This window comes from Felis catus, chromosome B1, assembly GCF_018350175.1.
Source record: "Felis catus isolate Fca126 chromosome B1, F.catus_Fca126_mat1.0, whole genome shotgun sequence".
Lineage (NCBI taxonomy): Eukaryota > Metazoa > Chordata > Mammalia > Carnivora > Felidae > Felis > Felis catus.
The window spans coordinates 133,616,073-133,639,954 of record NC_058371.1 but is presented as its reverse complement, the minus strand read 5'-3'; the positions used below and the strand labels follow the sequence as shown (position 1 = coordinate 133,639,954).

The 23,882-nt window shown below is 39.6% G+C and overlaps 2 protein-coding genes and 1 non-coding gene across 13 annotated transcripts in view; 1 reads left to right on the top strand and 2 right to left on the bottom strand.

Moving 5' to 3' along the window:
* Window positions 1–4: 4 nt before the first annotated feature.
* CB1H4orf36 (chromosome B1 C4orf36 homolog) lies at window positions 5–23,827 on the bottom strand. Of its 6 annotated transcripts, none has more exons than XM_023252957.2 (8): window positions 23,689–23,827; window positions 21,944–22,080; window positions 18,613–18,767; window positions 18,040–18,378; window positions 1,612–1,819; window positions 980–1,062; window positions 413–543; window positions 5–182 (listed from the first exon to the last, which is right to left on the bottom strand). In XM_023252957.2, exons 2-4 carry the CDS (start codon window positions 22,006–22,008, stop codon window positions 18,245–18,247), a joined length of 354 nt encoding a protein of 117 aa, XP_023108725.1. In that variant the 5' UTR covers window positions 22,009–22,080; window positions 23,689–23,827; the 3' UTR covers window positions 5–182; window positions 413–543; window positions 980–1,062; window positions 1,612–1,819; window positions 18,040–18,244. The 6 variants fall into 6 exon arrangements, with proteins under 6 accessions (XP_023108725.1, XP_023108720.1, XP_023108726.1 ...); XM_023252952.2 differs by lacking the exon at window positions 23,689–23,827 and adding an exon at window positions 22,751–22,884; XM_023252958.2 differs by lacking the exon at window positions 23,689–23,827 and adding an exon at window positions 22,751–22,873 and having other exon boundaries at window positions 21,944–22,076.
* On the bottom strand, window positions 21,346–21,452 carry LOC111560270. Its single transcript, XR_002742028.1, has one exon. It is a non-coding gene; the product is annotated as a U6 spliceosomal RNA (small nuclear RNA).
* The window catches only part of AFF1 (AF4/FMR2 family member 1), a 265,568-nt gene continuing 264,660 nt past the window's right edge, over window positions 22,975–23,882 (top strand). For 5 of the 6 annotated variants that reach the window (XM_045056119.1, XM_045056117.1, XM_045056118.1 and 2 more), the window contains exon 1: window positions 22,975–23,075. The gene's annotated coding sequence lies outside the window, so the exon portion shown is untranslated. Of the gene's footprint in view, window positions 23,076–23,743 lie in introns of those variants that run through there. The other variant, XM_045056115.1, reaches the window with a different exon arrangement.

The following is a 23,882-nucleotide window of genomic DNA, read 5'->3' as shown; positions in this document are numbered from 1 at the left end:
CACCACTGAATATTCAAGCGAAATGAGACAAGCAAATTTATTGTCAAGTGGAGTGACTGGGCTGTGTCGTCAGCATCACGCTATGTTCCAGGAAAATAGGTTGAATGCCAAGACATAATTTCTCCAAATTCAATGGGATTTCAAAGAACCAGGATGCAATGTTTTGCAGAGGGGAAATCTAACTGGAAAAAACAAAGGCACTAAGCCAAAAGCCACTCCCCATAGCACTAGCAAAAAAACTCTATCGAAAATATTAAAGCGAAAGATCAGTTATGGAAATGTCGAGAGGGACTAAGGATATTTTCAGGAGTGCTTCAGAATTAGTTTCAGTTTCTCTTCTTCCTATTTCTACTAGAATTTGTCTCTAAAGCCAATAATTAAACACCTGTAAGAATAATATGGTACTAAGCACCTGATTTGTTTCATCAAATGTGGAAAAATTCTGTACCCAAAATAATTCAAGGAAGCTGTCACTTTCCTTTGGAGAACAGAGTCGGCTTTCAGATGCCACACCCCTGGCCCTCGTGGTGAGGTCTGGGAATTCTGCAAAAGAATGTAGTTAAGAGTTTGTCATGAAGGCTGGAGACAAAATCTGAGGCCAGTTTCTGACCGCAATGGCCCAGGGGCCCTTCTGTGTTTCTTAACCACACAGATGCACATTTCATTGGCAAAACCAGACAGGAAAATATGGTTCCATGAAACTAAACCTACAAAAGAGCAGATGCCACACCCTTTCTCACAGAAAGCAGAAAGTTTATTTATGTGGCAAAGGTTGGCAACAAGGCACACTTTATAAAACACCTCTACCTGTCTTAAGAGGTGCATTAGCTATGCATCGTTTATTTTTGGACTAGCAAAGTATTTTCCATGACAAAATGCTCTGAAGCCTGTTTACTACATAAAAATACAAGTTAAATACAAATGTAAAAATAAAATCTAACTCTTCGAAGAAAGTATAAACTGGCTCAGGCAAAGATACCTTAAAAGCAGCTCTGAAGTTAAAACCTTGCTGGAGGCCATCCGAAGTCAGCACGAGGGCCTGCTGCCACCAACTCTTGATTCCTGCCCAAGAATAAGCCTACATGTACACCAAGCTTGGTAAGCCTGCCAGAAGACAACCCAGAACCACCTGTGCTGACTGATGCAGCGCTAGGCAGAGAAATGGACACTTAGGAATTGGGTTAGGTCTCTGGAAAGCAGAGACGCGGTCAAGCTGAAGAAGAATGGAGGAGGGAGACGACAAACATTCCTGAGCACCTACTATGTAACAGGACATGCTAGGTCCTTTACACATATGTGTGCGCCTGGTAAAGCAGAACTTTTTTTTTTTTTTTTCTTTTTTACTTTAGTGAGAGAAGGTATCACATTATTTCTGTCTGGGTAATGTCAAAAGGACTTTCGGTACATCTTCTTTGTTCCTGGAATCAATCAAATGGCCCTTCTTAATTATACAAATCTGAGTTTAATAAGCCACTCAACATCAAGGACAATGTGATAGGAACTTTTGTGATTTGGTTGGTACTTAGCCCTGAGAGCTGGGGAGAAGGGGGCTATGTTTTCATAGTGGATGTTAGGAAACTTCTAAATTGGAAGGTGACCTTGGACACTTACTTTTTGAAATGCAGTGTTATCAGAATCTCTCAAATGAATTAGGACGGTTCCAACTGAGGTCCATCTTAGGAAAAGATACTAAAGTCCAACTGCCCACCATGAAAGCAAGGGGTGTCTGGACTGGTAACAATTTCCTCTGGATCAAGTCACCCTGGTACAGCTGTCACAGGATGATACAGGACACAATGTTTGAGTATGTAGATATAACCTGAAAAGAAGTAACCTTGAGAGGCCAAGTTCAGCACCACCATGCTGTATGCAAGGATCTGGACTAAAAGGGGCGTGGTGGCAATGTGTAAGAGCCATGAATTGGGTGGAACCACTTCATTCAAAAGGTCCCAACAAAACAGCAGTAGCTAAAACCAGGGCCTATCAATGAATGCCAGGCTTTTCCCAATTTGTCTCCCAAAGGAGAAGGAGACTCCTTTGAAAGAGTAAGCACCTGGAGTTCTTGTCAATATCTAAAAGGAGATTTTTAAATAGGGGATTCTAAATTTATTGGCATGTAGGGATTCAAGTGACTAGAAATTTTTATTTTTAAATGTTTTTTTTTTAATTTTTTTTTTAACGTTTATTTATTTTTGGGACAGAGAGAGACAGAGCATGAATGGGGGAGGGGCAGAGAGAGGGAGACACAGAATCGGAAGCAGGCTCCAGGCTCTGGGCCATCAGCCCAGAGCCCGACGTGGGGCTTGAACTCACGGACCGTGAGATCGTGACCTGAGCAGAAGTCGGACGCTTAACGACTGAGCCACCCAGGCGCCCATGACTAGAAATTTTTAAAAGGCATGACCAAATTTATACTGTAAGCTAGTGAGGTAGTTCATGAAATCCCATTCAATCTTTACATCTGTTCTAAGAGGTAACTACTATATTAAAAAAATAAAAATTAAAAAAAAAAGGGGGGCGCCTGGGTGGCTCAGTCGGTTAAGCGTCCAGTTTCGGCTCAGGTCATGATCTCACAGATCGTGGGTTGGAGCCCCGCATCAGGCTCTGTGCTGACAGCTCAGAACTTGGAGCTTGTTTCAGATTCTGTGTCTCCCTCTCTCTCTGCCCCTCCCCTGTTCATGCTCTGTCTCTGTCTCAAGAATAAATAAGAATAAATAAGAATAAATAAGAACAAATAAACATTAAACAAAAAATTAAGGGGCGCCTGGGTGGCGCAGTCGGTTAAGCGTCCGGCTTCAGCCAGGTCACGATCTCGCGGTCCGTGAGTTCGAGCCCCGCGTCAGGCTCTGGGCTGATGGCCCAGAGCCTGGAGCCTGCTTCCGATTCTGTGTCTCCCTCTCTCTCTGCCCCTCCCCCGTTCATGCTCTGTCTCTCTCTGTCCCAAAAATAAATAAACGTTGAAAAAAAAAATTAAAAAAAAAAATTAAGAGGTAACTACTATCATTTCCACTTCACAGATAAGAAAACAAAGGCCTACTAGGGTCATATAATTTGTCAAAGGTTATTAGACAAGTAAATTGTAACAGTAGAATTTAAATCCTAGTCTAATCCTTAGCTTGTCCTCATTTCCCTGGAACACATTGATGGGAAGCAATGAAAGTAGTTGACAGCATGATCATTCTGAAAAGACTGACAATCAGTTAAACATAGTTCAGGGATAAAACACCACAATTTGGCATAAAGATGGAGAAACAAACCAACTAATCCCTAATCTCTAAATTTGTTTCATATGCTCACAAACTTAAAATGCATCTGACTATGTGCAAAATATATGCATCTTAATTTTGAGATCCAGTTGTACAAATCACAGGAAATATTTCATGCATTTCTGTTCTCTGCAAATAGAGTTAGAGGTGAAAGATATTCTTCAGGAAAACCAACTGAAAAGCTCAGCCTTTTCTGTCTGGGAATATAAAGGCTAAAGGGAAAGTGCCAAAAAGAAAGGTAATTAAATGTGGCTGAGGAACTGTTTACCGAACTCTGAAAATTAGTACAAGGAGAAACTTCTAGATGCTTGAAGGACATAAAAAATCCTACAGGTTCCTGGGTACCTAGTTGGCTCAGTTGGCAGAGCATGTGACTCTTGATCTTGGGGTTGTGAGTTCAAGCCGTGTCGGGCAATAGAGCTTTTTCTTTTAAATGTTTATTCTTGAGAGAGAGAGACAGACAGACAGAATGTGAATGGGGGAAGGACAGAGAGAGAGGGAGACACAAAATCTGAAGCAGGCTCCAGGCTCTGAGCTGTCAGCACAGAGCCCCATGCAGGGCTCCAACTCACAAGCTGTGAGATCATAACCTGAGCCAAAGTCAGATGCTTAAACAACTGAGACACCCAGGTGCCCCTAGAGCTTTTTTTTTTTTAAGGGGGGAAAAATCCTATAGGTTCCAAGAGTTTAGGTAAACTCATGTGATATATCCAAAACAAAAGGAAATTATGTTTTTGATCTAAATTATTTATTACTAACTTAATCCAAATTAATTATTTAATCCAAAATTAAAAAGAAATTGGCAGCAAAAAAAAAAAATACACTGTTATATGACACAAGGTAAAAAACCTAATTCTATATATTTTTTTAGAAACCAAACCTCAAAAATGAAAATGCTACCACACTGCAGAAAAAAAACAGGTGGGTATTTGAACAGAAAATTCACAAAACAATAGTCGACAACCATAGATATCAATAACACAAATAACTCTTTTAAGTACATTAAAATAAGATACCATGTGTTGCCTATCACTAAGAAAACAATTTTAAGGTGAATGTCCTTGTTGATAAGAGTTGAGTGAGAGTATATTCTCATATACTGCAAGTAGGATTGAAAATTTATATAATCTTTCAGGAAAAAGTCTCACATTATGTACTAAATAGCCTTTGTCTCTGTAAGTCTAAAAAGCTGTCTTAATAAATAAGCGGTAGTGTGCCTGGGTGGCTCAGTCATTGAGCATCTGACTCTTGATTTCAGCTCGGGTCATGATCCCTGGGGTCATGGGATCAAGCCCTGTGTCAGGTCCTATGCTGAGCATGGAGCCTGCTTGGGATTCTCTCTCTCTCTTGGTCTCTCTCTCTCTCTCTCTCTCTCTGCCCCTCTCTCCTCCTCATGCACTCTCTATAAAATAAAAAATAAATAGGGGTGCCTGGGTGGCTCAGTCAGTTGAGGATCCTACTCTTGATTTCAGCTCAGGTCATGATTTCATGGTTAATGAGTTCGAGCCCCACATGGGGTTCTGCACTGACTGCATGGAGCCTGCTTGGTATTCTTTCTCTCCCTCTCTCTCTCTGCCCTTCCCCCACACTCTCAATAAATAAATTAATTGATTAAATAATTAATTAATAAAAAATAAGGAGACCTGGGTGGCTCAGTTGATTGGGCATCTAATTCTTGGTTTCAGCTGCAGGTCATGATCTCACAGTACGTGGGATCCAGCCTTGCTGGCAGCATGGAACCTGCTTGGGATTGTCTCTCTCCCTCTGTCTTTGCCCGTCCCCTGCTCACACACTCTCTCTCAAAATAAATAAATAAACATTAAAAAAATAATAAAATAATAAATAAAGTGCTTATCTTAAAAGATAAAAAAATAGGCTGCAATACTGGCAAAAAATTTATTAATTACTTGGCGGCAGATGTTTCTATTTATAATAGAATTGTTATTTATAAACACATTCTTATTTATAATACCATTATTATTTATAAAAGCAGAAAACTGGAGATTTAAATTCCCAAAGTGAGACTAATTTAATTATTATACAATGATATATTATGCAATTACTTAAAGTGTAAACATTTTGACAATGAGAAATATTTATGTTAGAAGGTTAAGCAAAAAAACAAAATAAAATAAAAATAGGTATAGATATAATGCTCCCAGCCATGTTAAAATAATAAACACATAAAGAGACCAAATTTGACTCCAAAATTTTCAGTGATTGCTTCTGTATGTAGGATTATGGATGACTTTTTTCTTCTTTATATTTTTTGTATCATGTAATATATTTGAAATGGCTGTGCGTTATTGTTTTATAACCAAGAAAAAAGGAGCTGAAGAAAAAGGAACAGAGATGGAGGAAGTTGTGGTTATTTCAAGCAGCTCCTAAAAGTTGATAACAGTCTGATGACTCCACGAGGAGCCAGACTATTGAGATGATTCAATCATTGTCTTTGTTCTTAGGTTTTTATAAGGGAGGCTTACAAATACCAAAGCTTCCAGGTAAGAGATACCTGCATAAAATGGAATGTAAGGGCGTGAGAAGGATTAATGGGCCAAGTCAGGACACAGACAAATGGACTGACAAAGTGTTTAGCCTGAAACAGCACCTGCTCCACCTTCAGAATAAAATAACCAGAAGGGAAAATGAAGCACCTGGAACCAACTGGAAAGGCCTGTTTACCTGCACAGGTGGTATGCTATTTATAATAGTATTTGTGGTCCTTTTCCCAACACCCTTTTCTGGCCTCAGCTCATCAGATCAAATGTTATTAAGATTATAACCATAAATTTTCATAGACTGAAACCCTAGAATTATGAGAAGAAAATCTACAAGTTGTAATAAATAAAATAAATGGGATTTGTCAGCCATTACCACAAATTACTGATACTGATTTTCTACGATAATAACAGTAGAAACAACTACCATTTATTGAGTCTTCCCTATGTACCGGGTCCTGTGATAGATCCCTTATATATAAAGGGTAGTCGAATGTGCCACTCCAAAATATGCCACTTTGGATAAGGATTATTTTAAGCAGAAGGCAACTGAGAAGAAGCAGATACCAGCTCCCTGCCATCCCTCTATATGCCTAAAAACAGGACAGAAATTTGTAAAGGTATCCCCCTTCCCCTCTCCACCAGGAAGGACAGAAGTTAACACCAGAGACAACTCTAGACCCTCATCAGCCCAGAGAAATCCGCATCAGAAGAATCTACATCACAAACCCTGCTAGAACTAGCTAGCCCTTATCTACTATTAGTTACCTAGTATTTGTCTTCCCACAATTTGCCATCCCTACAGCCTCAAAATCCTTTTTCTTTGTCTTGTCACTTCTCTACTATTCTTTTAAGATGCTATAAAATGCCATTAGGTATCTCTAATACCTCTCTGAGATACTCATTTCTGAGTGCTCCTATGTGTATTTGCAATGCACATGTTAATAAACTTGTTTTTCTCTTGTTAATCTGTCTTTTCAGTCTGATTTACAGGGCCCCAGCTGGGGAGTCCAACATGAGGAGAGAAAAAAAAAAGTCTTTCCTCCCCTACACATATCTCATTTAATCCTCCCAACAACCCTGTCATTTAGATACTATTATTACCCTCATTTACCTATGAGTGAAGAGAAACTTAGAGGTTAAACAACCTGCATGGGCTAAGCTAATAAATGCTAAGGCAGATCATGAGAGTTGAATCTAGGGTCCATACTATACATGAAAAATAGATGAAATAATTAAAGTTCAGAAGTTCATGAGTTCCACTTGTATAAAATATTATTCTTCCCACTCAAACTATATTGCACATACTGGTCACTATTAGTCACCTTCCTAAACCCTTAAATCACGTGCCTTATCAGATGCTGCAACAGGTGCACAGTAAATACGTGTTAACTGACATTATGAAAGGATAATATTCATGCTGAAAAGGGTAATATCCTAATTTACATGTCTGAATAACTCTTTCATTTTGAAGGAGCTACCCAATTCAAACATTCATGATCCTATATTCAAAGAATATTTCTTAATATTCCCTGTGGGTTATAAGTTACTTTAGAGTGCCCCCCCCCCCAAAAAAAGAATGCATAAGCAAAACAGATCCTTGACCACACAAACCAGCCACTGCCAGAAAAGAAGGGTGGGACCAGGGAAAGTCAGACATTTTTCAGTAATGATGAAAATGGCCATTTATCCCTTCTTTATATACTCTCAACAAAGGTTAAACCCTAAAGCCACGGCTTGAAAGGCTCAGAAGTGTTTTTTCTCCACCCTCCATCGCTAAGCCAGAGGACATGCACCTAGTAGTCTAGCCAAAATTAATCAAAATAAAGGGTGCTGTGGAGCTCAAGCATTTCATAGGAAAACCAGGGATTAACTGCAAGCATCTGGCCCAAACTTCCAGCTTTTTGATCTGACATTTTCTAGCTACTATGCCTGGAACATTTTAAGTGCTCAATAAATATTAGCTAGTGTGTTGGTTATTATTATTAATAACATCTGTTGCATCTAACCCAGAAAAATAACAATGTCAGTATCAAAAAATAAATTCTCCTTTCCTCCTGCTTCCAATTTTCTGATTTAGTTTTCAAAATCTTTTGTTATTACAGCTTAGAAATTTCTTTCAAATACTAAAAAAGCCATGAAGGGAAAAGAAAAAGAATTTTATATATATATTATATAATTTTTAATCAATGTATATTAATATATTTTATAATTTATATTATATATATATATATACATTTGTCATGTGATTTCATGATAAAGAAGATCATTATTAGGAAATAACCCTCCTTTTATCTCAAAAGAAATTATGTCAGCTTTTTCTACTATTCACATAAAGCAATTTTTTTTAACATTTATTTTTGAGAGACAGAGAGAGACAGAGCATGAGCAGGGGAGTGCAGAGAAAGAGGGAGACACAGAATCTGAAGCAGGCTCCAGGCTCCGAGCTGTCAGCCCAGAGCCCGACGTGGGGCTGGAACTCACAAACCACGAGATCATGACCTGAGCCAAAGTTGGATGCTTAACCTACTGAGCCAACCAGGGGCTCCTAAAGCAATTTCGATATCGTTAAATTGCAGTGCTAGAATTCTGACATTCATTCTCCTGGGAATATTTGTGTTTTGATACAACAGAGCTCCCGGGGAAGGAGGTGGTGCACCCAGTAAATGTCTGTATGTTAGGTTCCAGTTATACTTACCTTACCTGTTCTACATATGTGGTGAAAGCAGGAGGCTAAATTCCTCAGTAAATAGTCACATGGTGAGCAATCTCTAAAACAATGAGAGAGGAAGTCTGCTTCTGGAACTTGAAAGGCGTTGCTTTGACAGAGAGTTAATTTGATGCAAGAAAAAAACCAGACACCTGCAATTGATGTCCCTGAAAAAGATTACACCTACATTCCAATGCTGTGAAGGTTGCAAAGTGCAAAACAAGTCCTTAGAGTGGAGGTGGAGGATTTGAAGAGGAGAGGGATTGAAACTGAAAGGAGACATGAATGGAAGGTAGAAAATTCCAAAATAGAGCCTGAGACTCCTGGTACATTGGCAACTTTTTCTACCCTAGGGATCAATTAAGACTGATACATTATACCCATAAGTGCAATTAAAGTGCACCAAGATCACTAGGTTCTTGTTATAGGTTGTATCAGTTCTGAGGTACAGTGAAAGCCTCTGTAAACCTCCCTATCAATGCCTCTATTGCCTTGTTGCTTCCCCTTTTTTTCCTCAATGAAGCAAAAGAAAATTGTAATTGAATTTCATCTTAAGGTCCATAAAGGCAGGCTGATGGCTCAGTGAAGTCTGAATAGTTTCAGCAACCCCTCTGCCATCTTCCCCAAATACCAAAGGAGGAATCTCATGTCTTGGCCCAAACCATCTGCAAGACTAAAGGACCAAACCTTTTCATTATATATATTACCCTGTTTTCTCTCTATCACACTATACCGACTGTGTTAGGGTTAATGGTGTATTATTTGGCCATTGGTTGCAAGATCCAGACTAAAGACAACTGAAACCCTGGACTTGGGGCTATGGCAGTAAGTGGATATGATTTTGAGAAATTAGTGAGTTTTATAATATGGAAAAAAGAGTGTGAGTGAGTGTAAATAGCCACAGGACTGGAGACATCTGTTGATTGCTGCCCTGTGTTCATTCGCCTCCTGTCATGGTCTGCATTTCTTTTGGGGAAATACCCCACCTCAGGATTCTCAGCCATGCAGTTGGACCCAACCTTCTGTTTTACCAATGTGTCCTGAGTAACTTAAACCAGTCAGCTAAATCAGGGTCTCTCAGCCTTGACACTCTTGACATTTGGGGCTGGAAATCTCTTTGTCATGAGGGACGTCCTGTATATTGCAGGCTATTTAGCAGCATCCCTGGACTTTACCCATTAGATGCCTTCGTGATACCCTACAGTTAAGATAGCCAGAAACGTTTACAGACATCGCCAAATGCCCTGAGGGGCAGGAGAGGCAAAAATCACTCTTCATAGAGATCCTCTGAGCTAACCTCATCCTCATTCCAAATTTTAGTAAAGGACCTACTTGTCTCATACGAGCCATATTCTCCAATATTTGCTTTTTCGATAGGCCACACAGGCAGCCAGGCCAAAGGTGGACCAAGCATAGTCTTCTGGAAAAGTTTAGATTTTGAATTCACATGGATCTAGAATTCCATCTCAGTTTCACCTCTTTTAAAGCTATGTCACCTTGGGGAAGTTACTAATCCTTCACCTAGCCCCCTAATTCCTTCAACACTAAAATAGGGATCCGAAAATGGGCTGAGTTAAACATGTACTTGCCATACAACGATGCAACCAACTGTTCCTCTCCTTGATTTATTACTTCAAAATAAATGAAAGGACATGCCCATACAATGCTCACAACAGCTTTATTTGTAAGCACTCAGAACTAGAAACTTATCACGGCACCTGGGTGGCTCAGTAGGTTAAGCGTCTGACCTCAGCTCAGATCATGATCTCACAGTTCGTTGGTTCAAGCCCCGCATCAGGCTCTGTGCTGACAGCTCAGAGACGGAGCCTGCTTCGGATTCTGTGTCTCTCTCTCCCTCTCCCCTGCTCATGCTCTCTCTCTCTCTCTGTCTCTCTCTGTCTCTCTCTGTCTCTCAAAAATAAATAAACAGGAAAAAAAAAGAACTAGAAACGTATCAACAAGTTTATGGATAAACAAAATGTAGGATATCTGTGCAACAGAATGCTACTCAGCAATAAAAAGGAACACAGACACAGCAACATGCATGAATCTCAAATAATTATGCTGAGCAAAAGAAGCCAGACCAAAAAAAAGTATATATTGTATGACTCCGTTTATATAAAACTCTCAAAAACACAAATTAATCAGGGCACCGGGGTGGCTCAGTTGGTTAAGCATCCAACTTTGGCTCAGGTCATGATCTCATGGTTCATGAGTTCAAGGCCCACTTTAGGCTCTCTGCTGTCAGTGCGGAGCCTGCTTCAGATCCTCTGTCCCCCTCTTTCTCTGCCCTTCCCCTGCTCAGGTGTGTGTGCACTCTCACGCACTCTCTCTCTCTCTCTCTCTCTCTTAAAAATAAATAAACGTTAAAAAAAAAACAAACAAAACACAAATTAACCTATGGTGCCAGCAAGCAGCTAGATCAGTCACTGCACGGGGGAGTGGAGGGTGGAGCAGTGCTGAGGTTGAGAGAAGACCACTGAAAAGGGATGGAATACATGGGGCACAAGAAAACTCTTGAGGGGATGAAAATGTTCTTTATCTCGATTTTGATGATCATCCCACAGGTGTCAAAACCCATCACACTTACTTCAAATACGTGCAGTTTATGATGTAGTAAATTATACCCAATATACCCAAAAAAATGTGTGTCAAAGCATATATAGGAAGGGGTGCCTGGCTGGCTCAGTCAGAAGAGCATGCGACTCTTAATCTTTAGATCGTGAGTTCAAGCCCCACGTTGAGTGTAGGGATTATTTAAATTAATTATTTAATTATTATTTATATATATTTTTATTTATATATTTATATATATAATTATTTATTATATATTATTTATATATATAATATATATTATTATAATTATAATAATATTATATGGAGAAAACAGCAAAAATCAAACCCTCTGACCACTCTCTTCAAAAGTGGCACCTTTTCAACAATTTTTAAGGTAATACACTCATTCATTAAACAAATACTGATAGAGTGGCTACTATGGATAGGTACTATTACAGACAATAGAGACACCACAGAGAAATATCACAGACAATCAAGTGAGCAAATAAATAATTGCAGATAATGATATGAGTGTTGTAAAGGAATTAAAACAGGGTGCTGTCACAGAAAGTGACTGAGTAAAAGGAAAGGCCAATTTATTGGGGAGGGGGGGTGGGGAGGTCACAGGGAACCTCCCTCAGGAGATGTCATTTGAGTGGAGCCCTAAAGAGATAGGAGATATCTCTATGACAATCCAAGGGAAGACAATCTTAGGGAAAATAAACAGCAAGTGCAAATGTTCCAAGACAGAAATAGTTTTGACATGTCAGAGAACAGGAGGTTAATATGTTTGCACCCAGTAGGACTGAAAGATGAGTGGAAGGAATGCGGTCTAAAAGGAAAGCAAGTGTCAAATAACATAGGGCCTTGTAAGCCATGGGAAAGGGTGTTACTCAGGGGAGTGAGGTGATCTTTTTGGCAATGACATAAATGCATTTTTTTTGTTTATTTTTTTTTTTAAGTAATCTCTACACCCAAGGTGGGGCTCAAAGTCATGACCCTGAGATCAAGAATGCATGCTCTTTAGACTAAGTCAGTCAGGGGTCCCTGCATGAGTGCCATTTTTAAAAGATCACTATGACTGCTAAGGGTAGACTACAGAAAGGCAAAAAATGGAAGAAAGGATGTCAGTTACAAGACTTTATCTGCATTCCAAACAAGAAATGGTGGAGGCCTGGACAAGGGTGAGAGTGGTGGAGAAAGAATTGACATATTTGGGATATTTTCCAAAGGTAGACCCAACAACAGTTGCTGGGACAGATTGGACTGAGAGAGAAGAGGAGATGTGGGACACAGGAATCACAGATGGCCCATAGATTTTTGGCCTGCATAATGGAAACATCACCATTTACTAGAACGAAAAAAAAAATATAACTATTCTTAAGACCATGATGAAAAGAGCCTAGAGAACCCAAGTGACACAAGACCCCAACGATTTGTCTGAGATGAGACAGCAATTAAGTGGTAGAACTGGCATTCGATCCCAGGTGGCCCATGCCCTACACCTAATGTTCTAAATCTATCTGTTCTACATTGGGTGTAAATAGTACTTAAAGACAGTGAACAAAGAGAGAGTTCCTTTTTCCCCCTGCATGCTCGCTGCCCTGTCAACCGTTGGCATAAGTTCTGCCTCATCAAGACCCTGGGCCAGTTCTGTCCCCAGACTTACCCCTCTGATGTTAGAGCTCTGCTCTGTTCTGTCATTGCCCTTTCTTCCTTGTTGTGAGGACTACAGGATATAAATAGAGTACCTAAAAGAGTTTCTACATCTAAGTTTTCACCACATAGGCTTTTTTTGTTTTCTCTTTTCCCTTCTCTCTCCCTCCTCTGACCCTTGATGAAATGTTTTCATTGAGGAAATTTTTGTCAACTGAAAACAATGAAGATTCTCACCAAAAATTTCAATCACTTACTATTAAATTTCTACACCAGAATAATTTTCGCTACAAATAAAATACAGCATGCAATTCACCCAGGGTTTCAGTATCTAAGCCATTTTTTCCTAAAGGTCTGCCTCTTCTACACTGCCAACCAAAGTTTCAGAATGTTGGCTATCACTACGCGTTCATTCTTCTCATTCTGCCTACTCCTCCTGGATGAGCTCAAAGACACCCATTGTTTTCACCTTTCTTCTCTATACTCTCTCCTTCCTGAGCAGCACACCTGTAAAGCCCACTGCTACTGGAGATCTCCACTCTAGTGTCTACCAAGAATTTCAAACATCTATGAACCTAAAATTAATGTATCTCACACACACCCAAGACAACTCTTCCTTTCCCAAGCCCACAATCTGGAATTCATTCAAAATTCCTCCCTTTCACTCACCCATATCCCTTTAACTCACCCACATCCCTCTCACTCAACCACATCCAATCAGTGACACTATCTTGTGGTTTCTACTTCTTCCATGACTCCTGAGTCAGACCTGGATTATCCATCCCACCTTTACTTCCTTAAGTTATGCACTGTCACACCTGGATTACCGTGACAGCTTTTAACATGAAAGAAAGAAATAAAAATTAACACAAAAACAATGTTGAGGAAACCCACACAATGCAGGGAGAACAATCTATTTCATGTCCTCAGGGAGGTAAGGGAAGATAGGTAATTATAAATAAAACAGGTTACTTTTTAAAAAGGAGAGGAGTAAGGCTTCAGAAGGAAAAATATGATAGCAGAAATTAAAAACTTATAATGGGTAGATGATAAAACTGAGAGCTTCCTCCAGAAAAATGGAGCAAAAGACAAAAGGATGGAAAGCAGAAGGGAAAAGATAAAAAATACAGCCAGTACAGAAGATGTAGAATATGAATAATAGTACTTCTAGAAAATATAGAGAAAAGGAAAAGGTGCGAATATCTACAAGAGAATTTAATACAATCCCCCAGAACTGAGGGATATGAATTTCCAGATTGCAAGGGCTTTTGTAGTACCAAGCACTATGGGTAATGGTAAGAGTAGCTAATGCTATCTGTGTTAGTGCTTATTCTGTGCCGGACACTATTCTAGGTGCTTACATATTTAACTCATTTACTTGTCACGACTATCACTATCCACTCATTACAGAAGAAGAAACTAAAGCACAGGGAAGTTCAGTAATGGGTCCAAGATGACACACAGCTTAATAAATGGTAGAACTGGCATTCAATCCCAGGGGGCTCATGATTTACACCCAGTGCTCTAAATCACTGTGCTACATTGGATTATTAGCCTTACACCATGTTTCCTAGCAGAACAATGGGATCTAGGGGAAGATGCCATAGCTTCCAGAGAGAAAAAAGTTCTCAAGGAAAGCATTCAAAGTAAAAATGGCTTTGGGATGCTCACTAACAATACTAAAAACTAAAAAGAAATACACAAATCCTTCGAATTTTAAAGGAACATTATTTACAACCTATGGAGGATATGCTCCAATGTAATAAAAAAAATAAACCAAGGAAGAGGATAATCAGGAGGCCCTAAACCAAAGAATGTGAAGTGAATCCCCTAATGATCATGTAGAAATCATAGAAGAGCTACTTATGAGTGTGGAAATAAGCAGTTCAGGTTAGGGCAGGACAAGATTTCTCAGAAGACTTTGCAGGAAGATGAAATGAGAGAATATGTAGGAATGTTTTCAGAAGACTGACAACTGGCAAAGAGCGTGGGGTTGATTTAGTGATAAATACATTGCAAACTAAGCAAATATTAACTCTACTAAATACTCGTGCACATGCATACACACACACACACACACACACACACACATAATGGCAGGAAAGGAAAAGCAATTATAGTCTACTACATGGCTAGGCTGTGAAGTATTTACACATCATAATGTTAACATAATAATGTCATAATAATGTTAACATTTAATACTGATCTAACCAAAATTATAAATATAATCTATATTTACAGGTAGATAGAAATGGCATATGTATGTGTATTGAGGATGGAGGAAAGAAAAGAAAAAAAAAATTCTATCTTCTTTACTGGGAAGTCAATACCTAAAAAGGAAAATCCAAGAAGTAGCAAATCAAAGTATTATTTAGAGACATAAAGGTAAATAATGAAACAGGTAAAAGAGATTAAATTAGTTGCCTCCATTGAAGTGGAAATGAGTGGTGAGGATCCACAGAGCTATGGTTTTTAAAAACAAATCTTTATTTTACCTTTTAAAATACATTCATAATGGATTAATATCTTTAAGTTTTTATTTTAATTACAGTTAGTTAACATACAGTGTTATATTAATTTCAGATATACAATATAGTGATTCAACAATTGCATACAATACCCGGTGCTCATCACAAGTGTACTCCTTAATCTCCATCACCTATTTCACCCATCTCCTTACCCCCTCCCCTCTGGTAACCATCAGTTTGTTCTCCATAGTTAAGAAACTGTTTCTAGATTTGTCTCTTTTTTCTCCCTTTGATCATTTGCTTTATTTCTTAAATTCCAAATATGAGTAAAATCATGGTATTTTCTTTCTCTGACTTATTTCGCTTAGCATTATACTCTCTAGCTCCATCAATGTCATTGCAAATGGCAGGACATCATTCTTTTTCATGGCTCTGAATAATATTCCATTATATATATACACCACATCTTCTTTAGCCATTCATTACTCAATGGACATGGGCTACTTCCATAACTTGGCTATTGTAAATAATGCTGCTATAAACATAGGGATACGTATACATAATTGATAGTTTGTTTGGGTTTTTTTTTAAGAGAAACAGACTTAGTTCCATTGAAATTAAGAAGTTTTCTCAGGGTACCTGGGTGGTTCAGTCAGTTAAGTGTCCAACTTTGGCTCAGGTCATGATCTCATAGTTCATGGGTTTAAGCCCCACATGCAGCTCTGTGCCATTGGCATGGAGTCTGCTTGGGATTCTCTCTCTCCCTTTCTCTCTGTCCCTCCCCCACTCACTCTCTATCAAAATAAATAAACTTCTACAAAAAAAAAGGTTTCTCAAGGATACCTGATGAATCAGGGAAAGAAAGGGAGGGGACTAGAACCCAGATCTATTAACTAAAACCTACAGTTTTCTTTCTACTACTTACTACTACTTAACTTTCTACTCCTATCTACATAAATATGACTTTTAAGAAATTAAAACTTACTAATAGCAACAATGTTAGATACAGTGTGCAGTAGAATTGTGGGCTATAGATTGAAAAATATTTCTAGTTTTCAAAGAAACTATTTGAGGTGTTATCTCCAGTCTAGATGAATTAGTAACAGTGACCCTAAAAGGGAAAGTACACAAACTACTCCATGGGATGTGAACTACAAAAATAAACATGCAATTAATCCCATTACTGTCCAAAACATATGTTGATACAGCTGGATGTGATTAATTTTTTAAAGAAAACAATGAATTGATTTTGATTTCTAAAGAAATAGAAATACACTGACTTTTTGCCTAAGACTGGTCTTTGGTTGAGAAATTATAAGTGGTATTTTCCACATTTTAAGCAGTCAGCAACTCAGCTGCCATATTTATGATAATAACATTGGTGGAAGGGGGAAAAAAACTAGTCAAATGGAAGAAAGAACAGGCGGAGAGAACAGATGTGGAAAAAAGGGGAGATAAACGTGGTACAACTGGGTAACATAGTGAAAATCCCACACACTCAGCCAAGAAACTTTGGGAGTGGCTCTGGTTGGCAGCTAAGCATCTTACATGAAGCACATCTGAATTTTGTTAAGCAAATCTCACCAGGAATGTGGCAGTTCCACCTCCTCAAGACTACATACAGACAGCTTTTTCCAGGCCTGAGGATCACTAAATCAAATGGGTCACTGACACACTTCTAAAAACAAATGACCTTCATGTGAGCCACCATATCATAGGTAGAAGAAAGTATCTGAAGATAATTCAGACAACAGCTTCTAAATATTGTCAAACAGCAACCACCAGATATAATTCCCTAGTTAAGAAGTCAAACTGTGGGCCCACAGGGGTGTATTACGGCCCCCTAAGTATGTTTTGATTCATCTAACAAACACTAAATTGTGCTTAAATATAACTTTGATATCCAAGTGTGCTTTAATGGATTCAAATTCTAGGAAAATTGGTTCACACAAGTCCAATATTTTCCAGCTAATCAGTTCCCCATTCTCTAGCCCTTCTGCAAATAAGAGTTTTCCACATAATAAGGTCTTTGCGTTTTCATATCATTTTCACATGTATGTGTGTTCCATATGTTCCAGGGCATCCCAGAAAAATATGAAATTACGCAGAAAGAAAAAGATTATTTTTTAGGAGAACAAAAGCAAAATGTAAGTTCTACTTGCTGCTTTAAAGTACTACGTAAGACTGGTAAATGATGTTTCACTGAACATTGGAAACTGAAGAGTTACTAAAATGAAATCTAAAATTTTTCTCGGGGCTCCTGGGTGTCTCAGTCAGTTAAGCATCTAGCTCTTGATTTTGGCTCAGGTCTTTATTTCATAGTCATGATAGCCCCATTATTAAGATTCTCTCTACCTCAATTTTTCTTAACCAAAAAAATTTTTAGTCTATCATTTTTAAAAGAATTTTTCTTGGAACACCTGGGTGGCTCAGTGAGTTAAGCATCTGACTCTTGATTTTGGCTCAGGTCATGATCTCACAGTTCATGAAATCAAACCCCACCTCAGGCTCTGCACTGGCAGTCGGAGTCTGCTTGGGGTTCTCTGCCTCCCTCTCTCTCTCTGCCCCTCCCTGTTCTCTCTCTCTCAAAATAAATTTTAAAGAAATAATTTTTCTTGGGGTGCCTGGCTGGCTCAGTTGGTGGAGCATCTGACTCTTGATCTCAGGGTTGTGAGTTCAAGCCCCATGTTGGATGTAGAGATTACTTAAAAACAAAATCTTTAAAAAGAAAAAAAGAATTTTTCTCTCTCCTTTTTTCGTATCTCAAAGATGCAAATTCAAAATAATGTCTCTGACAAGGAGTTTCCTCTCTCCATAGTGCAATTTTACAAAAATCCAAATGAATAGCATAAATGACTCAATCCCAACTACTTTCAACTACTTACAGTGTTGTTGCTTGTGACACAAAGGAACAAGTATGTGGTAGGGACACAGAAGATCTGTCAGAGCTGTACATCAACCCACAGGAGCTGGTTCATCCACCAGTGGGTACTCATGTCTGCACCAAACTTCACACTGTGAAAGGCTGGAGACCTTCATTGCCTTTGGATGTGGAAAGCTCAGAGTACAGATTCAATTATGAGATGATGGTCACTTAGGTGGAAGGGGTCTTCTCAAACCAACTTGCCTTTCCCTTAGAGAAAACTGAACTTCCTCAGCTAGGATTTTCTGACATTTCAGGTTTTTCAAGCGCTTCATCTCATACTCCCTTTCAAGTTTGATGGCTGGAAAATAAAATACATGAAGCAATCCAACTGATATTTTTCACCAGTCATAATATGATTAAAACTGAATATTTCATCACACAGCAAACCACACATTCTTAAATACTAAACAAGAAGAGCTTCATGGATGAGGGGTATGGGTCTGAATAAGCATATTTAAACATTTATCTGACAATAAACAAAGTGATATAGATAAAATTTGCTATTTATTAAAATAGTTCTTACAGAACTTACATTCTGCAGAAGGGAGTAGAGCACTCTTAGTGGTTTTATTTTTTTGGAGGTAAAAAGGACTACCAAATGTAATTTCTTCCAAGAAAGGCAATTTGATGTTGGCTAGGTTCATGTACCAGGTCTTTGTAAGCAGTGCAAGATCCCAAGGTTCCTGTCTGGGGCAAAAATTCATTAATTCATTCAATAAATATTTATTGAACATCTAATGTGGAATATACAGAAGATATCTTAATTCTCAATTCCATTTTCCACTAGACATTTTGGTTTAAGATGGGAATTCAGGATTTTCCAGAGTTGTAAATCTAGCCAGGAGAAGGAGCCTTATATTAATGTATAGTATGTAATGTATATATACTAATGTAGAGATATATTGCAAAATTACCATAAATTATAATGACAGGAACTTTTGTTAAAAACAGCCTCCCTGCAGTCAAGCCAATCTTTATATGTCTTTTAAGAGGATGTGGTTAAGAACTGTAAGCTCTAAATCTTTTATGGCTGATCACAAATATGGTCACATTAGGGAAAGAAAAAAAGAGAATAATCATTCATTGAGCAGGTACTTGGCATACACTAAGGCTTCGAATGTGTGATCTTATTTTAATCTTTACAACCCCCCTGTGGATAGACAAGGAAACAGACTCAGAAGTTAATTAAGAACCAGAGCTGGTACTTAGCCCAGCTGGAGTTATTCAGAAGCACTAGTAGCAAGAGAATCCTCGGAAAATTGGAGGAGATGAAATTCCAAACTATAATATTTAAAAATAATCACCATGAACTTCAAATGAATTGTTTTATATATTCTAATTTGGAAATGCTAAATGACAACTACATGTTTCTCATCTCACTGAGTCAATATGAGTTTCATATGTCCTAGGAAAGGTGAAAGACCTGCTTTGGTACAAGTAGAGGAAGTAAGGGTGTAATGTACAAGTGTCTACTTGTTTTCCTCCTCCAGCTTCCTTGCTACTATATCATCTAACTTTAAGGAGCAACTTGAAGTCTACAATTATTATAAATGCACTTGAATAAGGGCACAAAGATGTATTTATAAGAATGTTCACTGAAGCACTGTTTGTCAAAAACAAAACAAACAAACAAAAAAACTCACAAAATAGCCTTAATGTCGATCAAGAAGAGCCTGGTTAAACAAGCTGTGGTACACATGTTGATGAAAGAATGAGGTTTATCCTTGTATGTCGACTTGGAAACATGAGCAATAAAACAGCTAATTTTATCTAGCACTTACTATCTGCTGGGCACTGCACTGTTTCAATCAGTTTACGCATATGAACACATTTAATTGACACAGTAACTCTATGGAGTAGGCAGGTACTATTATTAAACTCATTTTGCAGATAAGGAAATAAGAATAGAACAACTTGTTCAAGGTCACAGGGCTGTTGGTCGTGGGTTTGGGATTTGAACCCAGAAAGTCAGACTCTAGAAACTGTGTTCATAACCATTAGGCTATACAAGATATAGTGGGGGCCAGGGCAAAGTTCAACATAATCACACATGTAAAAACACATACGTGTATATGTGTATATATGTGTGTATCTTGTATAGCAGATGGAAATTCTAGAAAAATATAAAACATTTTACCTCTGAGTGGGACTGAGATAGCCTTTTTATTTTCTTTTCAAATGTTTCTATACTGTTTGAAATTTTTGTGTGTATTTTCTACAACTCTCTAAAAATATTTAACCAAAAAATCAGTGAGGAGTTGTCTTAGCAAATTAATTCCAAAGAGTGTCGTTGCCATTCTTTTCCTCTTAATTTAGCTGTTCTTATAAATAATATGGTATCAAACACTTTCTTGTAAATATGATAGAGAAGGCACTGGTGCTGCAGAGACTATTCATGATATAAAATTCTACATAATCAAAACTGCAGAATAAATGCTTTAAGTTATTCTCCAGACATAGGATTATCTTTATTACAAAAATTACATTTATAATAATGTTGACTACCATGGTACTTGCCAATAGTTCAATGTCTAAACACATACGGAAATGACAAAACTAAATAAAATGCAATGGTGAATTTGCTCTGGTTTTAGAAACCCAAAGGGTGTCTCCACTTCTCAGAATATTGTTTAAAAAGAAAAATTCAACTGACCCATAACGGCAAGTATGTCATAGACTGTGGCAGAGAGGTTAAAAAAAACAAGTGCAAAAATTAAAAATAAACAAAAAAACAAGGTCGCAATAGACACCACACAGTGAAACTACCATGTGGTAGTAGCAGTCCATGTTCATTACGGGTTTACTGTATGTCAAGCAATATGCAAGTATGTAACACACATTATTTGTATTCCACATCATACAGACAGGTAGTGATAAGTTCATTTTATACATGTGGAGACCAAGATAGAGAAAAGTAATTTACTCAAGTTGGCATAGGGAGCCAGGGCAGGACCAGGCTTCGAACGCAGGTCTTCTGTTTGTTTGTTTTTTTAATGTTTATTTATTTTGAAAGAGAGAGACACACAGAGCGCGAGCAGGGGAGGGGCAGAGAGAGAGGAAGACAGAATCCGAAGCAGGCTCCAGGCTCTGAGCTAACAGCACAGAGCTGGATGCAGGGCTCAAACCCACAAACCGTTGAGATCATGACCTGAGCTGAAGTCGGACGCTGAACCAACTGAGCCACCCAGGCGCCCCATTTTTTTAAATAAACATGTAGATTTATTTTAAATCAGTTCAGTGCATGATACAAATTGGTTTTGCAGTTTAAAAATATGGAAGCTTCACGAATTTACATGTCATTCCTGTGCAGGGGCCATGCTAATCTTCTCTGTTTCGTTCCAATTTTAGTACCTGTGCTGCAGAAGCAAGCACATGGCTCAGATCTTTCTGATTGCAAAACCCATGTTGTCCATACCAAACATCACCTGCAAAAACGTACAGGATGCAAAACTGACTCTTTGTACCAGCCAATCAAGTGCTAAGTTAAGATATACCTGACACCAAGACACTTTCAGGTAGATTTACGCTATCTACAGAGATATTTTAAGGTAGTTGACAGTAGTCGAAAATGTTGCTTTGGAGTACAAAGATGAGCTTCTATCCCTGTCACTTCTTTACTACATGACTGTATGACTTTGATCAAATCACTTCTCCAAACCTGTTTGTGTTGTTTTGTTATAACTGCCAAGTACAATAATTTATAAATTCTTAATAAACGCATTTACCTTTAAAAAAAAAATCACTATTCAGATCACTGAAAATACCTCACATGGCCCAGTAGCTCATCAGGGTTTCCGGTACTCTTATTTTACCAAGGACACTCCCCATCCCCAGTCAAGGCTCACAGTGATGAGAATACTTACACTTTAAAACAACCGCCCCGCAATATGGTTTTCACTGTGTTCTTTCTTGGCAAGCCATAAGCCATGGTGAATTATCACAGTCCAATTTCCTCACATAGGTGCCTGATGTTATGACTGCAGTGTTCTGTTCACTCTGCCTGAAATGATTGCAATACACAGAATTAGTGGCTTTCACTTTAATATTTTTTAATACCCAAATAATAAAAAGATTTAGAAAAAGCATTTCTGGATGTCAGGAAGTTCCTAATAAATGTTCCTTGAAGCTTAACTCCTAATGTACAACTGTGTTCTCTTTTATTTGTCGTGAACTCATTTTATCATTTCTGGCCACGTATGGAGAAAATGCAAAGTTAACATCGGTATTCCGTCACTGCCCAAGCCTGCAAAACTGGCTCAAACACCTCATCACCCAAACGTGTCTGACTTTGGCAATATTGAAAGACAAATGGCTCTGCGGGTACACGAACTTCCCGTTCCCCGCCCAAGCCCCCTTCCCAGGTTTTCTCTTTTTCAAAAGCCTGAGCTAACCAAGCGACCCCCTGTAAGTGCCCCTCCCACTGCGTCCCGCCAGGGTGCGCAGTTCCGCGCAGGAACCGGCTCTCGGAAGCGGGTGGAGTCTCGGCGGTCCGCGGAGCCCGGGGCAGAGGGACGGACAGGCGGACGGGCAGGGAGGCCGGGCCCTCCCGCCGCCTCTTCCCACGTCCGCGCCCAGCTCTCCTCCCACCCGCACACAATGCGCGGCGGGCGCACCGGGTCGGCCGGGGCCTCGGGGGCCCGAGGGGGTGGTGGTCGCCGGAGCCCGATTACCGGCGCTCGCGGGTCTCGGGGGTTGCGTTCCCCCGCGGACGGAGGGCGGAGCACGCGCCCGACTAGGCGCTCATGGCCGCGCGCACCAGCGGGCCCGCGCCGCGGGCACACGCCTCCTTCCCGCTGGCGCCCGAGCTACGGGCCGCGCCCCAGGCCGGGACGCCTCGCGTCACGCCCGGGCCTCAATAAAGGGCTTTGTGGTGACGGCCCCGCCCTCCAGGGGCCTTGGGAACCAGGTCCCTGATGGGGTCCCGCGGGGGCCTCCGGGTTAAGCAAGCGAGACAAGCACACACTTGACGGAACAAAGCTTAGGAGCAAAAGATCTGTAAGCGAGGTCTTTCTCTGAAAACGACATTTAGGGGCGCCTGGGTGGCGCAGTCGGTTAAGCGTCCGACTTCAGCCAGGTCACGATCTCGCGGTCCGTGAGTTCGAGCCCCGCGTCGGGCTCTGGGCTGATGGCTCAGAGCCTGGAGCCTGTTTCCGATTCTGTGTCTCCCTCTCTCTCTGGCCCTCCCCCGTTCGTGCTCTGTCTCTCTCTGTCCCAAAAATAAATAAACGTTGAAAACGACATTTAAATGTCAGGAGGTTGTGTTGAAGTGACCTAGGAACTTCGTTTTGGGGCCCAGCCGGGGGCACAATTTAAAGAAGCGTGCTCAGCTTTGACTTGTTCTCTTTGAGCGATGCTCACTGGTGACACATGAGGAGCGGAAGCGCTATTGTTACAGTTCGCGCGCCCTAGTGGGTCAAGGCAGCTATAAACGCTAAAGCCCCAAGCCCAAATGTGGTGTTATGTGTTCGTCGTGGTAAGGGCAAGACAGAATGGAAAAAGCGGCCTGATGGACCAGTTTTTGAAGTCATTACACTGTGGTGATTCAGGAGGAATCTATATTTTAATATGCCAATGGTCATCACTTAAACATCAAATGAAAATGGCTTACCTGTCTATTTTGCAGGAGGGTCTTGGAGTCAGACTGGTTTGGAATTCTAGTTCTGCCAGTTGACAACTTTAAGGTCTTGCCTATGTAAATTCCCTAATCCTCAATTTCTCCGTCTATAAAACAAGTATAATACTCTAGGACTTGCAAGGTCGTTGTGAGGATTAAAGATCTGTCTGTAAATTCCCTGCCACATG